Source organism: Ixodes scapularis, unplaced genomic scaffold (assembly GCF_016920785.2).
Source record: "Ixodes scapularis isolate PalLabHiFi unplaced genomic scaffold, ASM1692078v2 PGA_scaffold10__122_contigs__length_95168666, whole genome shotgun sequence".
Taxonomy (NCBI): domain Eukaryota; kingdom Metazoa; phylum Arthropoda; class Arachnida; order Ixodida; family Ixodidae; genus Ixodes; species Ixodes scapularis.
Window position 1 is genome coordinate 86,582,232 of NW_024609836.1, and position 18,766 is coordinate 86,600,997.

At 45.5% G+C, this 18,766-nt stretch overlaps 1 protein-coding gene and 1 pseudogene across 1 annotated transcript; one reads left to right on the plus strand and one right to left on the minus strand.

Annotated features, from left to right (window-relative positions):
* Positions 1-3,551: 3,551 nt before the first annotated feature.
* On the minus strand, positions 3,552-4,390 carry LOC115331795 (annotated as a pseudogene).
* A 4,705-nt stretch (positions 4,391-9,095) lies between these two features.
* On the plus strand, positions 9,096-11,655 carry LOC121834810 (salivary cystatin-L-like). The gene is made up of 3 exons (XM_042288620.1): positions 9,096-9,428; positions 10,103-10,213; positions 11,551-11,655. The coding sequence occupies exons 1-3, from the start codon at positions 9,138-9,140 to the stop codon at positions 11,653-11,655; spliced, it is 507 nt and encodes a 168-aa protein (XP_042144554.1). The 5' UTR covers positions 9,096-9,137.
* Positions 11,656-18,766: the final 7,111 nt, after the last annotated feature.

The window sequence follows — 18,766 nt, forward strand, 5'->3', positions numbered from 1 at the left end:
CAGCTCACGTCTGGCTCACCTTTTGGGACTTTCTTTCCGCAACTCTAATCTCAACTTTCACGTCGGCCATCAGATAAAGAAACGCAAAGAGTAGCATGAAAACAGTTTCGCTATTTTTTTGTCAAGTAAAGGTCTCGTCAACCGGTAACAACCTTAGTTATCTTGTGAACGCGTGGTGAGAAAGGGAGCTCAGTGTCGTCTTTTTTTTAACGCACCTGTCTTATGCTCGGTATCCATGCAATTGTGTTTGCTATTGCATCGAGCAGATTGTGGACGGCGTGATGTACATGTTGAAGTTTACAACGACTCAATCGACGTGCAAGATCGAAGCCGGCGTGGAATACTCCAAGCTGAACTGCCATCCCAGGACAAGCAAGGTTTGTGTTTGCTTTGCACGGCGTCGTCGCCAGCCGGTCCGCGGGTATTTGCCATCATATTAGATCATTCTTGCTACAGCTGCGGGTGAGAACCATGATAGTTGTCTTCTTAATAAAACGCAAGATTATGCTAAACAGTTCATTCCAAGCTGATAATTCATTATTTCATATTGTTTATCAGTAAGCTGCTTTTAGCTTCAGTCGGCATGAAGATTATAAGAACGTACTATATTTCGGGCGTGAGTCTAGTTACAGAAATTTTAATATTGTTTTCTTTTTACACGTGAGTAAATATCATGTACAATGTTTCGGTTTCACGCATAAAATTGTTCATCTGCATAATTTATCTCGCAATGATTAGATTGACATGTTTTTTTTTTTTTAATGCAAATAGGGATGAACAAGCCGACATGGAAAAGCGATAGTCCCTTTCTTTGTATTCGCCTACAATCCTGCCTTGTGAACATAAACCGTTCGCCCAAAAGTCGCCAATATTCTGTCCATCATACTGAAACAAAACTGCACGTATTTCCCCAGTTCATCGCCAGAAAGTTTGTTCATATAGATCGTTGTGTATCTTAACCGGAACTGTAGTAATAAGACATGGGAATGTTTTTTTTTTTTTTGAGCACCATGCACTGACTAGCTACTAACAAGTTTTGTTAACTTGCATAGGTCGGTGGCGTCAACCAGGAGCCAACAGAAGCAAATTCAACTAAACGCAACTGAAAGCGGGTGCAGCGAGAGTGTTCGATTGTGTGCTTCAAAGGCGTTTCAGCGATCCTGCAGTTTTCTCAGTTTGCTTGTACGGATGGGTTACCCATTTTTTCGATATTGGTTCGTCGGGAGTTTTTTTAAACACACTGCTTTTTAAACACACGTTAGCAGTTGGACGATTCCCTGCGAAGCGGAGTGTGACTTTCGTAACACAGCAGGTTTTAATCCTACCTGGAGCAATCAAGCGGAAGTTACACAAGATTTGCTACCCGGCGTCAATGTGCTGCTTCTATCTTGAGTTGACAGGCAGAGCGAAACTTATATATGTATTGGTGGCTCTCACTGATCTCTATGTCTATTTGCTGGATCGCGTTTGACCAGCTCCTCCTATGGACCGGAATGCGGTCACTGGCGGCCATCTTTAGGTAGAGTTATATCATCTCTAGCCATCATAGTAATATGGCGGACAGTGCAATGGCGGCAGTCTGCCATAAAATAGCCGTAGATCTAGTACACGGTACCGTGGGTGACATTTCGTGCTTGATTGAAGTTGTTCGACGAAGCATATTCTTGAAACCCGGCGTGAACGGTAGCCTCATCTTTGAGGACCCGGCAAAAGTAATACGAAAGCGCAGCACCGGGGGAAAGCAGCGCAGCTCGCATCAAAAGCAGACTCCGTACCGTCGACTGCTTTCGATGCTTCTTTCGATGCGACTTTTGATACGGGCTGTGCTGCTTTTCTCCCGGTGCTGCGATTTCGTGAAACTTTTACCAGGTCCTCAAAAACCGGACTACTGTTCACGCCGGGTTTCAAAAACATGTTTCGTCAAATAATTTTAATCAAGCACGCAATATCACCCACGCTATTTTGACCGCAGCCTGCCAACCCACCTGCCAAAACGCTATCTGCCATGGATAGATGATAGTGGCTGCAGCAGCTTACATTGGCTAGAGGTGATATAGCTCTACCTAAAGATGGCCGCCAGTGACCGCATTCGCGGAGCGGGCAAACGCAATCCAGCAATTGTCATAGAGATCAGTGGTGGCTCTGCATAGGGACAAGAGTCAGCTCCTCCTGTAATTCCTACTGAGCCATATTTTCATTCTGCCCTGACAACTCGCCGGCTGTTTCTAGTATAGTCGGTTGCAAGCTAAGAACAATCTTTTAGCTCCACCCACAAGCGCATTGCGCCCATCTGAAGTGCCTCCGCTGTCGAGAAAGTAGTTCGCTAGCAACGCTGCTTTTTCTTCCTCCAGGAAACGTGTCTTAAACTACTACATTATTTATTTAATTCATTCAGGACATTTAAATAAGTTAGAATACGTTTTGTCAACGAAATAGCTGTTTATTAAAGAAAGAAAGTCATGTCCAATGTACCGTCTTCCCAATTCATTTTCTGTCCAAGATACTGTCTAACATACCGTCTTCCAGCGCCTCTGATTGAGGGAAAGCTGCTGGGGAAAGCGAAGCACTTATAATTCTTGCAAAATAATAAATATTTAGTGATTTACTTAGTTTTGTGGGCTTTGCGCAAGAAATGTGCCTTTATTTTGTTGGATGAATAGAAAACAAGAATAATTATACTTTTCGGGTTTTGACAAATCGGCACCCTCCGAAGTCATCGAAACCACCACCGCGCCCCGCTCTCCTTGTCTTCCGTCATGGATCCCACTGAGGTCACATCGGAAAGCGATTCCCCTGATTCTTCTTGGACCAAACAGCCTGGTGCAGCCTTACCGGCGACACCAAAGCGGTTCTTCAAGAAGCGCAATCCAACGAAGCAGACGACGTCCGGCGTAGCTTCTCACCTCTCAGCAGTGCTAAGCCTCGCGCCCGCTTCGAAATTTTCGTTAGCGATAGCGTCGCTGGATTCTCACGTTGTCGCGCAGAAACTGCTGCAAACGCAAGCCGATACCATTAAGATTTCGTGGCGTAACCTCGGGTACGTAAAACACGGTGCAAAAAAGCAGAATAATTGTCACGAGAAACTAGCGTCGCGTTGCTAAGGCCAGCAGCCATGTTGAGCTTTTTTTTTTTCAAAAGGATCGCGATTGGTCCACAGAATCGTGACGTCAAGAAAACGATTGGCTGGCGTTTCTCGGCGTAGGATTACATTTTCCTCTGAGAGGCATTTCCGGTTTTTTCTTAGCTTGCAACCGACTATAGTAGTTAGTGGTGAGGGTAGCGGAAAGCCGGAACATGTTGGCCACTCCTTTAGTGGGGGCGAGTTAGTTCCGAGGAAGGAAAAGGGAGGAAAGGGGAGATCAGAAAAAGTTAAAGAAAGTAGAGAGGTCAATAAAAAGAACGGATTGAAAAGAGAAGAGATGTAAATGGGAGGAAAGGGGATCAAAAAGAAAAAAGAAGAAAGAATAAAAAAAAAGGAACGATTGGTCAGCAGTTCTTGTGACTCGGTTGTTGATGAGTTGCCATCGCCCAGTGTATGTCAAACACCGGAGTTAGAGGCGGTCAAATAAACTGGTGTCGTCCAAGAACTTGAGAAGTGCGGCGAATGTTCTCGAGACATCGCGTGCAGAACCTGGGGGAAAAAGAATGTCCTGTGTTGTAGCACTTGCTACGCCTGCTTGCCGCAGCCTGCCGAGAAACGATTTTCTTTTGTCCGCTGGAGTAGGGCAGGTCCAGAGGAGATGGTCCTGGTCCTCGGGAACATCACAGGATAGACAGTTTGGGTTTATTGTTGGGTCCATACGGTGAAGGGCTTTCGTAGTAAAGGCATAACCAGTGCGAGGTCTGTGGAGTAGAGAAGTGGAGGCTCGGGACAGCTTTGGAGGCACGCGTGCGGGTGGCTTCCCGGTAGAGACGCGCGTGTCCGGATGTAGTTTCTCTATTTCTTTGTGAATAATAAGTCTGGCCTCATACATCTTCGGTGTAACAAGCATTAGTACATGAATGTGGTGAGGTGCATTAGCGAGACGATCGGCTGTCTCATTGCCCGAGATACCGACGTGTGATGGGAGCGACTGGTATGCTATATGCCATCCTTTAGACTCTAAGTTTCTTGTCATGTGTCCAGTGTATCTGGCATATTGTGGGGCGTCTTCAAAGCTACCGAGAAGTTGTAAAGCTATTCTGGAATCTGTGAGGAACACTGCTTTCCACTATGAGGAATACTGTCGAGGATGTCAAGGCCTAGCCAAAGCGCGGCAAGTTCGGCAGTGGCAGATGTAGTGTGAAAGCTCAGTTTCCTTGATTTGGCCATTTTTAGCTCCGGTATAAAAACTGCTGCAGTGGATGATTTGCGGCTATTAAGTACCGAGCCGTCGGTATATAAACGCATCCATCCTGGAAAATCGACCTCAATTCGGTATTCTGCGAGGGTCCGAGCGAAAACTTGTGCAGTGAAGTGTTTGCTTCTGAGTTCCGGAATAGATTCACTGATGTTCAGCGGCGAGGCGTAAGGTGGTGGTGCCGGGTGGATAGTATTAAGGTGCCCACAATTCATTCAAAGACTCTAGAGAGATCCAAGGCGAGATTGCGGACAACTTCGAATATGGTTCAAGAGGGCCCTGTTGACCGGCAGGAGGTTTGCCTTGCGATGTGGCGAAGTGTCAGCTCTCTGCCGTGGTTCCCGACAAGGTTGACCCTCGCTTCAACCAGCGTTGGAATGTTCGGGGAGTATCTCGGTAAACCCAGACAGAAGCGAAGTGCAATCCTTTGGATAGTCTCAATGCCTGCAGACTGTTCATTGCTCACGTGAATCAGCGGCAAGACGTATAATAATCTCGAGAGAATGAGGCCTCTGTATAGCTGTAGCATCATGACCTGAGACGTTCCCCACCTGCTGCCCATCATCATTCGAATGCCGTTGGGGTGGCGGCGAATATAATTGGGTTGTGGGGATATTTATACAGCGTGTAGTTGGTCTGCCATTAATGTTGCGACGAGTCACACGCTGTAGATGAGCAATTTAGCCAGTCCAGTACAACCGCTAGCCTGGGGTCTTTAACGTGCACCACGCAGTAGTGATACACGACCGCACGCCGGTACGATGCTCATCCAGATCGAAACGGGCAGGGGTGGTGCTCGAACCTAGGATCCCTGGGTTCTGCAGCGCGAGCTTTCGCTCCACGCGCGTCGAGCTGGGTGTGCGCGGGGTGGCGGCGATATCTGATTAGTGTTGCCTTGACTGCACGCTTCCAGGAGATGCGGTCATCCAGAAGAAACCCCAGGTAGGAGTAGGTCCGGACACGTGCTACGTCTGTTCCGTTAATTGTGTAGATTCTGTTGATCGATGCTCTAGCCGTTGGATCATATTGAAGGGCAGCTGTTTTGGAGGAAGAAAGCGTAAGGCCTAGTCTAGAGATCTCGTCTACAACTATAGTCAATCCGTCCTGGAGGGTTTGTTGCATCTTGCTATATATCTTAGTCGGGGCGGTAGTCCAGAGGGCCACGTCGTCAGCGTATATAGCGATGTTAATGACTGGTCCCGATGACTTCATACGCCGGAGAGCCTCAGGCAGTGCCGCCTTCGAATTCCACCTAGGCGTACGTGCATAGACCTTCCTGTAAGAAAGGCGCGTACGAATGCCAGAGCTCGGCCTGCGACCCCGAGCCTTGTAAGCTGAGCAATAATGGTTTCTTGTGGAATTGCATCGACAGCTTTCTTAATATCGAGAAATATTGCTGTTGTAGCTTGCCCTGTTGCCTTCGATTGTTCAATGTCTGATACGAGGCTGGCGATCGCGTCTGTCGTACAACGTTGTTTGCGGAAGCCAGACAGCTGATTAGGCAGGGCGCCCGATGTCTCGAGCTGCCAGTCAAGGCGCCGTAGGACTATTCGCTCCATCACCATCCCTAGACAGCACGTAAGAGATATCGGTCCATACGAGCTGGTGGCACCTATCGGTTTTCCTGGTTTATGAATGGGAACAACCTCAGATCTGAGCCAGGCAGTAGGAATATCAGACGAGCGCCAAATATGATTTAAGTATTCCAGAAAGCCTGGAAGCGTCGTATCATCAAGGTTACGAAGCGCTTGAAAAGTTATCCCATCTGGGCCTGGTGCGGTGCGTTTCCGAGAAGAACGCTGAAAAGCATGCTGTAGTTCACTCAGCGTGAAATCGGAGTTGCCGGCAACCTGCGCTGGCGTGCTAGTAGCAGTGGCTGCGACAAATCCCTGTGGCGGAGCAGGAGCAGGGGTGAATTCATCAGCAGGGAGTTCCGCGGCTTGAGGCAACGTGTTGTTCTGCGCGATAACAAGGCCGAGGACCGGTGAGCGGGGAACAGCATGACCCGCCAGGATGCGGGCCATTCGCCATGCTTGCCTTCCGCCACCGGAAGAGTGAAGGGTCTCACATCGCTGTTGCCATTGTTTCCGATGTAAGCGCTTGTTATGCCCTACGAAATGCCGCATCAATCCTTCGATACCATTGTATATCCTCTTGTCTTGATGTTTTCAAGGCACGTCGTTGTGCTTTGCGGCGCGAAGCACGTAGCCTTAGGTATTTTAGGTCTGGGTTGGGTCTATACATAGGAACCGTAACTCTCCGTGTCGCTTTGCTGAGCGCCTGAGAGATGGCGGTCGTGTGATCAGTGATGCCAGTAGATATTATATCTTCGAAGTACACTCGGTAGGCATCCCACTTTGTTACAGAACAAGTCTGATGGGTGACAGGTATTTTCTCTGGGGAAGTGAGTATAATAGGGAGATGGTTACTGACCCAGCTGTCGGGTGCGGCGAGCCAGAGCCCACGTACTGCAGCAGTGGCGAAACTCAGGTCGAGCACACTGTTCTCTACGCCAGGTCTCAGAAAGGTTGCAGTCCCGTCATTCAGACACGGGAGGCCAATAGCTGTAGTGGTATCCTCTAGAGACCGGCCACGAGCGGACGTTTGCTTGTCCCCCCAGGCCTCGTTGTGGGCGTTAAAGTCCCCAAAGATCAGCGTGGCCGGCTCACACCGAGAAAGAATCGTGCGTAAGACGGAAGGGTTCCATGGAGATGTAGGCTGAATATATACCGATATGATTGTCATGGCGCCCGAGTTGTCTTTTTGTATCGTGACAGCCACGTATTCTGCGCTTGGTCGCAGAGATCTGAAAGATCCACTTGGAACTGAGGTAAGTCTCTGTGTATAAATAGAGATGCCTTAGGTGCGTCTGTTGTTGTTGATGTTGTTCGGGGAGTACTAGTGTAGATAACATTGGGAGATAGTCGGATCGCTCCTTTCTTCAAGTTGGTTTTCTGAAGGGCGAGTACCTGGACTTCGTGTCTCTGTAAATGTTGCCGTAAGTCATTTATCTTGTTTCGAAGCCCATTGGCATTCCACTGTATTATTGTGTGAAATAAGCTGCTTTTATTGCAGTGTTTCGTTTTGCACTTTGCGATGTGTTGTTCCCGATGAAGCAGTCTAGTTGCACCAGGAAGTGGCAAGTGGAACAACAATGTCGATAATTGGGATCATTGCTTGAGTGATGGGTGACTGGAGAGAAGTGAGGAAGGAGCGCAACAACGTTGGCAATTGTGCACAACCCATTACCAAGGCTTTGAGACTTGGGCGTTGCAACTGATCTTGGCTTCCTTTGAGCTGGGTATTGTCTTGCCCCTTTTCTTGGTACTTCTTGGTTCTTAGAAGTATTTTGGGTCGAAACAGCTTCTGCATTCTTGGCTGAAGACTCTGGCTGCTCTGCAGACGGGACCGTTGGTTTCGGCATGATTTCTGACGACTGCGTATCCAACGGAGGGAAATCGGTTTCATTCATCTCTGGGATGATAGCTTTCTTGTCTCCTTTCAAGCTCTGCTTTTGCTTGTGGGGAGTGCGGTGCTTCTCCGGTCCTCGAACCTTTGTTCATTCGTGATGACAGTTTTAGCAGACGTATAGTCGACATTGTTCGAGCTTCTGTAGTTAGTTATCTGCTTTTCAGCTTTGTAGGCTGGGCAGTTCCGGGACGTGGCATCGTGGCCTCTCTTGCAGTTTATGCACCTTGGTTGTTTCGCTTCGGACTCGGTGACGACATGTTCTCCCCCACATCGGCTGCAGCGTTGCGTTTTGGAGCATGTGCTTGCCAGATGTCCGAAGCGGTTACACTTAGGACACTGCCGCGGTTTTTCAAGGTAGGAAAGGACACTGTATCGTGTGTGCCCCACAAAGACGTATTCTGGAGAGGTTCTGGTGGAAAAGACAAGCTTTACCGCCTCTGTCTTGCCGAGTCTCCTCACTTGAATGACTGGTGCTTTTTCCCTTATAGATGCCCACAGGTCCGCGTCTGTGATTTCTGTTGATACGCCGCGAATAACGCCAATATTGGAAGATGGGGTGCTGGCTCATACGTCTGAACTTGGATTGTGCCAAGCTTCTTCAGTTGAAGAAGGGACTTCGTTGATTCTATATTTCTTGCATCTATGGCCAATAGATTAAGGTGATAATTTGGTCGAATTTGGATTACTCCGTCTGGTGCCAGGTTTTCCAGCATCTGTTTCAGAGCCAGAGGATTCATGTTAGTGATGATTGTGGTCGGATTAGTAGGTTTGACAATGACCACAAGGTTGTGAGTCGGCTGAGTGATGATCGTCGCCTCACTGCAATTGGATCCGTGGCTTTGTTTCTTTGCTGCTTTGGTGATCCATCCACCTTCGTCATCAGACTCCTCCATGACGTTATCAGGGGAGCACTCAGAGATGTTGGATGATTCGGCTGATTGATCTGCGCTGCATGCTTGTAGCGGTGCGTTTAGATGGCTCATTTTCCTTAATCCCCGTTGGTCGGAGACGGGTCACTGCTTCAAGACCGGGGACAGCTGCCCCTCGTTGAAGAACGAGGGGTTGCGGCAGAATCGGTGGCAGATATATATGTAAAATTGTTATTTACCTCTAGAGCAATGTAGACAATGGTCCTACCGGACTCGTCGTCGTTTTACGGCTGTTTCGACAACAGACAGTCCTTGCTGACAAGGTCAAGGGAAGGCGAATAATATCGTAAAATATTAAAGTGTTATTGACTTTTCTACTTTCTGAATCAACTTTTGCACGAAGTGACGAGTGTAATTTTTTGAACCGTTACCTTTGTTTCACTGCCGACTATCATCGATGCACTCACCTCATCATCTTCTGACTTGCTCTTTATATGAATCTTTGCAGGTTGAAAATGTATGCACCGCAGTCGTCTACACGGTTCAACGGCAGAAGATCAAACGGGTTGTGTACTACATATGCGAAGATCCTGAGAGCGAATTGACGGCGGCCCCGTTCGGAGCCTGGAAGACGCAGGCCCGAATCGACCCCAAGTACGAGAGTCTGGCGCACTACGCAGTGTCCACCCAAGTCGAAGGTCGAGAATACTACGACACGGTCCTCGGGATCTTGGAGGTGAAGACTCAGGTGAGAATTCCCCAGAATATTTGAGCGCTAAAAGAGATCACGCAGCGAATGTTCCTTGCCTCCTGAGTTCGAGCTGCCTCTTCGGGACGAACGCATGACATCAGGTGTTCCAGCCATTGCCTCTTGCACTATGCTTTCGCTGCTTTGCTACGATTGACATATGTGTTATATCTTTGTCAAGCTCGATTAAGCGGTTTATTGGCCGAACAGGGATTATCGGGGCTCTCCGGTCAGGCGGGTCACCGCGCAGATCCGTTGCTAAAACTCTAAACCTCTTTTGCGCCTCATCATCCACCCAGATTGCAGCGGTGAACTCTATTAAATGGCCTGTGGCAGAGAAACACACCGGATTTCATTGAGTGTAATATGATTAGCCCTTTGGCAAGCCTGATAATGTGTAAAGCCTATGAGCTCACGTCTGGCTCACCTTTTGGGACTTTCTTTCCGCAACTCTAATCTCAACTTTCACGTCGGCCATCAGATAAAGAAACGCAAAGAATAGCATGAAAACAGTTTCGCCATTTTTTTGTCAAGTAAAGGTCTCGTCAACCGCTAACAACCTTAGTTATCTTGTGAACACGTGGAGAGAAAGGGAGCTCAGTGTCGTCTTTTTTTTAACGCACCTGTCTTATGCTCGGTATCCATGCAATTGTGTTTGCTATTGCATCGAGCAGATTGTGGACGGCGTGATCTACATGTTGAAGTTTACAACGACTCAATCGACGTGCAAGATCGAAGCCGGCGTGGAATACTCCAAGCTGAACTGCCATCCCAGGAGAAGCAAGGTTTGTGCTTGCTTTGCACGGCGTCGTCGCCAGCCGGTCCGCGGGTATTTGCCATCATATTAGATCATTCTTGCTACAGCTGCGGGTGAGAACCATGATAGTTGTCTTCTTAATAAAACGCAAGATTATGCTAAACAGTTCATTCCAAGCTGATAATTCATTATTTCATATTGTTTATCAGTAAGCTGCTTTTAGCTTCAGTCGGCATGAAGATTATAAGAACGTACTATATTTCGGGCGTGAGTCTAGTTACAGAAATTTTAATATTGTTTTCTTTTTACACGTGAGTAAATATCATGTACAATGTTGCGGTTTCAGGCATAAAATTTTTCATTCGCATAAGTTATCTCGCAATAATTAGATTGACATGTTTTTTTAATGCAAATAGGGATGAACAAGGCGACATGGAAAAGCGATAGTCCTTTTCTTTGTATTCGCCTACAATCATGCCTTGTGAACATGAACTGTTCGCCCAAAAGTCGCCCATATTGTGTCCATCATACTGAGACAAAACTGCACGTATTCCCCAGTTCCTCGCCAGAAAGTTGGTTCATATAGATGGTTGTGTATCTTAACCGGAACCATTGTAATAAGACCTGAGAATTTTTTTTTTGAGCACCATGCAGTGACTAGCTACTAACAAGTTTTGTTAAATTGCATAGTTTGGTGGCGTCAACCAGGAGCCAACAGAAGCTAATTCAACTAAACGCAACTGAACGCGGGTGCAGCGAGAGTGTTCGATTGTGTGCTTCAAAGGCGTTTCAGCGATCCTGCAGTTTTCTCAGTTTGTTTGTACGGATGGGTTACCCATTTTTTCGATCTTGGTTCGTCGGGAGTCTTTTTAAACACACTGCTTTTTAAACACACGTTAGCAGTTGGACGATTCCCCGCGAAGCGTAGTGTAACTTTCGTTACACAGCAGGGTTTAATCCTACCTGGAGCAATCAAGCGGAAGTTACACAACCTTTGCCTCCCGGCGTCAATGTGCTCCGTCTATTTTGAGTTGACAGGCAGAGCGAAACTTATATATGTATTGGTGGCTCTGGATGGGGACAAGAGCCAGTTCCTCCTGCAAGTCGTACTGAGCCATATTTTCATTCTCCCCTGACAACTCGCCGGCTGTTTCTACAAGAGACACTCCTTGCTGACATGGTTAAGGGAAGGCGAATGATATCGTAAAGTATTAAAGTGTTATTGACGTTTCTACTTTCTGAATCAACTTTTGCACGAAGTGACGAGTGTAATTTTTTGAACCGTTACCTTTGTTTCACTGCCGACTATCATCGATGCACTCACCTCATCATCTTCTGACTAGCTCTTTATATGAATCTTTGCAGGTTGAAAATGTATGCACCGCAGTCGTCTACACGGTTCAACGGCAGAAGATCAAACGGGTTGTGTACTACATATGCGAAGATTCTGATTATGTCGAGGTCGCTTGACGTCAGCCGCATGTTAAATGACATGAAACGATGCATGGAGGTTATAAATATAGAATGATTCAGCATTAAAAAACAACAACGTTTTGATAATGCGCTTTTAAAATCCTCTGATTGTATATGGGACCCAGACAGGCTCGTTACAGTAATTCTTCTTGCATCAATTAATACGTTGAAAATGCTCACTGCTATCATCTTCCAGTGCTGATGCAGTAACACTGGACGCAGGATGAACGCAAATGGTTTTTCCGGACCACCACCAAAGCGACAAATTCGGTCAAATCTAGAACGTGTCTCGAGGTGGTTTCTAAAGGTTGCTTGCTTGATGTTGAGTAAAAAATAAATACACAAAACTTGACTGTTTGGTTCTTGTTCCTTCATCTCGACACACCTGTATCTTAGGCGAATGGTTCCTATTTTCTTTTTTGGGGGGGATATTTGAATAAAGTGAGCATCAAGGTTTACAAAGCTTGACATACCTTGTCGTTGTTGAGTTTCCCTGCAGTCTGCTGGCTGCATTGCGCAAGTAGAATAAATATGTATAACCCAAAATCAAACCATTCGTTTTATTATATTCGTCTTTTACGAGCCAATGCTTTATTTCTTGTGTTTGTGTACGCAATAAATTGTTTTATATCCTCAAGTACGTAAAAAAATGTTCCAGAATGTTACACCTATGACGATACCTTTTCTGCACCCTTATTTAAAGACATGCACTCTTTAAAGTGGTAAGGTAGGGCGTTGTGGCATGAATCACTGTTCATTATTTCAACGGCGTAAAAATTTGAAAAGGGGAGCTGGGGCGTAATATGGCGAAGCGATAATATATCCGCCTTATGGTACGTTCATGTGGATCAGTCAACAGGCCTGCGATGCGGATCTCTTGTCTGTTTTGCGGCGTTCTACGTCTGCATTCGTGTAATGCTGTTGCCAGTGAACGGTATGGGGCGCAGAGCTCCGGAAATGATATTTGAGGCTTGTCTAGGATAATCTTGATATTCAAAGTAAAAAATAAAAAAAAAAGAAATTAAAAGGCGTAAAAATTGTAGTGCATGCAAATATAAATATTTAACTACGCAACATATTCCCTCTGTAATATTTAATTCTTAAAACTCACAGCTATGCGTTCCCGACTAAAACAAAAGGAAAAGTGCAGGCTCACTTTGCGGAGCAAAAAGCTAGATGACTAGTTTTCAATAAGGCGGCCGAGTACATCAGGAATACAAGAACGCGTTCAATCGTCATTTAGGTCATGCTTACGCGACTCCGCTTAAAATTGTCAGAAGCCAAGAATCAGCACCTCGTACATTTTTTCACGGGATGACAGGTGAGTTTATACGGGCAATACTCGGCATCAATATGGATGTGCGAGGTTTTGTGACGTAACTGAAGATTTCCGCACTCTCAAGCAGCTTTGCACCTATGGTCGCTAGAAACAGCGACGCTGCCAAATCAGCAGCAACGCTGACGGACAAACGTGCGTCACAGCAAAATAATAATGAAAAATAATTTCTAATATCTTTAGAACTAGAGCAAGGATCTCCACGTGAAAGATGTATAAAACAAGTAAAGAAACCACACTATTATCACATTGGTGTGGCCGTGTACACAGCGTATCATCAACTGACACCCACCCCTTCAAGTATGACATTTCGTGACTTATAAGCACACTACTTGCCTCAAGAAACGCTAGAGAATTTTTTTTTAGAATTTGTGTGATTAAAAGTTTCATGAGTTCATGTAGGATCAGGGAAACCAGTATCACATTTGAGGAATCGTCACATGAGCGTCTTTGTTTTTGTCAAATGTCTGCTTTCAATGGTCAATACACTCAACCAAGCAAGCAGAGAATCAAAAAGGGCAATAAAGTGACTGCGAAGAAGCAGTCAAGCAGTCAAGCAGTCAGGTACATCCTCGTGCAGCCTAGAAGGCGACTGAATGGGTACCTTCAGTGAGATGTGCTTCGGGAAGAGCTTTGGTAGCACTCCCCAATTTGCTTTATGACGTTATGCCAAAGAACTTCTCAAAGCAGCCGTCTCATTCCTGTGTATTTGACAGTACAATGCGGACGAATTGTCCTTTAGTTCGTTTTCACAGATATAGTGTGGAGCTACGGCAGTTTGCCGTTAGCTTCAAGTATTTCAGGGCCTCGCCGCCGACGCCGAGCCAACGGTCGGGCTTCACAAGTTTCGGACGCTATGAAATTCGACTTGGACATCAACCAATATTTGTCGTAACTAGCGAAATCAGAATAAATATGAGTGTGTGTTTCAGTGACTACGCTGAAACGCACCAAAACCGTGCAAAAGTTTGGTCGATTTTGAGAGATATGAATGGAACCTTTTGAAATTTAAACGCTATGCCCAAGATAATATATATATATATATATATATATATATATATATATATATATATATATATATATAAATATATATATATATATATTATCTTGGGCATGGTGGCGGGAGGCCGGAAGGGCGCCACGAGAGCGCACGACGGGAAAGCGCCGCGACACGAGAGCGCACGTGCGCGCCTTGGGAGTGATAGGTATTGGAGTCTTCAAACACATGTTTTCTCGGATAGCGCAGTTTTTTGCACGTAAGTTAGTTGCCCAATAGATCGTAAATTATATGCAACATAGAAGGCGTTTTTTTTTAATTTCTTTTATCAATACGATATTTGTTTTTAATGTAGGGCTTTGTGCTTTGTGGATTTTGTCTTCAATGTGTGCTGTTCAAAGTTGGTGGACATTAGAGGTGCCAATATACGGTAAAATGTGTACGTGTCCAACGAGGACCAACAATCACGTCGAGTCCTGGCACAATGCATTCCACACGTACAACCTAGTGGCCGCCTTCCAAAGAGAGCAAAGCTTGACAAAGCAGAAGCTGGAGGATGTACTTTTTGGAGGGCCTCAAAGGAGCAGCAAGGCCTCAAAGGAGGGCCTCAAAGGAGCAGCAGACCTACGTTCGCGTAGCGAAGAATCGGACAAGCTAAATAGTTGAAGAGTGCGACTATAGGTGCATGCTAGACTATTTCCGCTGTTTCGCGCAATCATTCAATCGATAATTTTTCTTTTTTTTTCAACTTTTGAATTTCGATTGATAAAGATTTATATTTCCGAAACTCTGTATCTTGCTTCTTAATTTCGAGTTTGCGAAAATTTTTATTTTTTAGACTTTTCACAGGTCTGCGTAGTCAACAAATAAAATGACGTAAAGCGTTCGATCCGACAAAACATGTGTTTGAAGACTCAAACATCGATCATTCCAAAGGCGCATACATGCGCCCTCGTGACGCACGCTCTAATGGCACGCGCTCTCGTGTCGCGGCGCTCTCCTGTCGCGCGCTGTCCCGTCGGCGCTCTCGTGGCGTGCGCTCTCGTGTCGTACAGCCCGGGAGGCCGAAGGCGTGGGCTTATAAATGAGAAGAAAAAAACCCTTGGTGAAAACAGCAACAACGGACGATTTATTCTTCGACGTTTCGGCCGGAGTCCGGCCTTCGTCAAGAAGACAATTATATATATATATATATATATACGGTAAGAAGGTTCAACGGGCCGGCTGGACGTAACACGAAAGTGGAGGAGATCCAGGAAAGGCCTTTCTTTACTGCACCGACGTTTCAAGCGGGGACCTCTTTTCTTCAGGGTGAATGGTTGTGAAATGTCCTCTTCTTCTTGTTGACGTTCGTGTGGAAGAGGAAGAGTTACTATGAAGGGTATTCAAAATATTCAGAACAGGAGCAAAAAAATTATCGTAAATCTTTGAAATTAGTAATTATAAACAATGTTAATCCAAATCAATAAAACGAAATAAATTGATTTGTAGTATTTGGCACAGTCTTTGTCACAGCTCCTAAGCACAATGACCCCCGAGCAACCGGAGCGCACACAAAAGTAGCAATGAGGATGTGTTCGGGATTAACACCGCTTCGAGATCGGAGATCTAGACAGCGCAAGGGTGCCGTGGCGGTTTTTTATGAAGTATTTATGTCATATTTGAATGATGTTTACGCGCCCAAGAATTTAACGCAGCGGAAGGATTACCACGGGACGCACGCTCACGAGGATGTTCACGAGAGGCGTGGAACGAGCTCACGATGGCAGGCGCCTTTGGTGCAACAATGTCATCGACGCGCTCGGCTAGTACAGTCCGTGCAAAACGAAAATAATTCTGTGGCCTCGGTCCTACACACAGCGTGGCAGCCAAGTGAGCACGCCTGGACTTGCATTAATACCACAAGCAACCGAATTGAATTTGTGAATGAAAAAAGCCTCCTTCAACTCTCTGTCGTGATCAGAGCTAAATACAGATTCCAGAAGGATGACACGTATTTTTTCAATGCTATGCTCTTTAAGATGCATGTGTTTTGAGAAGGGGAGCGAGGGTAAGGACTTGATATGAGACTTGTGATTGTTGAAACGCAATCGAAATGAAGTACTGGTTTGTCCTATATAATCCATGTTACATAGTTTACAGCGTAAAAGATAAATAACGTTACGCGTACCGCAGTTGAGGTTTCCAGTGATTTTGAAAGAGAAGCCAGAGTTCGCGCTAGTGACAAGATTGGTGGTTTTGACATATTCACAAATTTCACACTTGGGCGCCTGGCAAGGTCTACAACCAGAAACGTCAGAAGTTCTATTTTTCGAGCGCACCAATATGTCCTTAAGGTTTCTACCTCGTCGATATACCACGCGTGGTGATACCGGAAAAAGGGTGCGTAGTTTATCGCTTTGCTGCAAAATACTGTGATGTTTCCTGAGAATATTGTTTAAATTTGGAAGGCGGGCTGAATATGTAACCACCAGGTTTGCGTGCTCGTTTTGTGACATTTTGGGTTGGGGTTGATTGATAATTTGCTCTCGGTCGAGAGCACGTGCTTTTTCAATGGCCTTATCGACAATGGCTGGTGGATAATTCTGCTTGGATAGCACGAGTTTCAGATTGCTGGCGTTGCGTTCGAATTCATCTAAACTGGAGCATATTCTCCGGAATCTTTGAGCTTGAGAAAAGGGAATGCTTGTTTTGCAATGTTTAGGGTGGAAGCTCTTGAAGTGCAGGTATTGTTGACGGTCCGTCGACTTCCTGAAGAGTTTTGTTGTAAGAGCATTCCCGCTGATCTCGACTGTCACGTCAAGAAAGTCAATGCTCGTTTTAGAATAAAAAGATTTGCATAGTTAGGGGCCATCTTTGTGCCCATTGCAGTTCCCCGAGTCTGTAGAAAGTGTCGTCCTTCGAATTCAAAGTTGTCGTGTTCTAAAACTAACCTGAGAAGTGTTGCGAGGACGTCGTTGTTGACACGAATTGTTGGAGGGTCATTGTTATACGCCTTGATTACTGCTTCGATGCCATCCTGGTGAGGGATGTTTGTATATAAGGACGCAATATCCATGGTGACCAGGATTGCGTCAGTAGGAATTACAAGTTCTGTTATTTCTCGAAGAAAGTGATTTGTGTCCTTTATGTATGATGGCATCGTAGGAGGAAGGTTCATAATAAGGAAATTGACAAAGCTAGAAATTCTCTCTGTCACCGTGTCTATTCCGGATACAATTGGTCGTCCAGGATTTCCTTGTTTGTGAATTTTAGGTAATGTGTAAAAGCGGCCAGCCTTTGGATAGGCCGGCTTCATTGCTTTATGCATCTCCTCCGAAATGTCTCTATTATCCAGCATTAAATCCAAAGTGTCCGTTATTAGTTTAGTGAATTTCTTGGTCGGATCTGCTTGAAGTTCTTTGTAAAATTGTTGGTTCATTAGCTGGCGAAATCCTTCATTTAGATAGTCTTGCTTATTCATAAAAACTATGGCTCCTCCTTTGTCAGTAAATTTAATAATAATATCATCTCTTGAGCTGAGTTCACGCATACCGATGCGTTCAGCAGGAGTGAGATTGTGACGTAGACATTTTCGTTGTTGATAGTTTCTGATCACATCACGCTGTACCGATTCGATGTACAAATCAAGGTACTTGTCGCGTTGCTCTTTTGGAGTCCATGACTTATTCGAAGTATTAGGAATGCGCTCTCTGGTGTCTTGCGGATGATCGTGGAAATACTCTCTGAGTCTCAGGTTTCTCGCGAAGTTATCGAGGTCCTTATATATTTGAAATTCATTGTATTCTCCTGACGTGGGGCAGAAGCTGAGGCCTCAAGAATAACACTGGACAAGTTTATAATATTCAGCGATTGGATGCTCATTCCTCCGGTAGATGAGCACTCAGTAGGTGCAACTTGTGTGCATCGTTGTGGTTGGTTTGAGGTAGTGAATTGTGAACGGGGTTGAATGTTAGTATGGTCATCTGAGATATGGATCATGTCCGTACGGCGAGTGACAGTGTTAGAAGGAGCAGCCGATAATCCTACCACATTGTCGCGTGCCAACTTTTTATTTTTGGTTACGTTAATTTCATTTAGTCTTTTTCGCTCGTATTCTTCAAGCGCGTTTTTCTCGGTGTGAGATAATAATTTGCTAGACTTCTAACTATACTCTGTGACGGCAAGGTCACCGGCGCGTCGTTCACTATGTTTGACAATAACATTAACTAAATCCAGAGATGCTTTTTTTAAGACGTTATTCCACTCATTCATTTCTCCTTCGTTAAGAGTATTCATGGATGGAGTCAAATGTAAGCTTAGTCCCCTAGGCGCGGTGCCACAATTAAGATAGCTACGGAGTGTTTGAGCATGAAGGTGAAATCGTATTCTCTTATCTATAATTTTGCGTGCCTCAACTGCGGTACGCGTAACGTTATTTATCTTTTACGCTGTAAACTATGCAACATGGTTTATATAGGACAAACCAGTACTTCATTTCGGTTGCGCTTCAACAATCACAAGTCTCATATCAAGTCCTTACCCACGCTCCCCTTCTCTAAACACATGCATCTTAAAGAGCATAGCATTGAAAAAATACGTGTCATCCTTCTGGAATCTGGATTTAGCTCTGATCACGACAGAGAGTTGAAGGAGGCTTTTTTCATTCACAAATTCAATTCGGTTGCTTGTGGTATTAATGCAAGTCCAGGCGTGCTCACTTGGCTGCCACGCTGTGTGTAGGGCCGAGGCCACAGAATTATTTTGGTTTTGCACGGACTATACTAGCCGAGCGC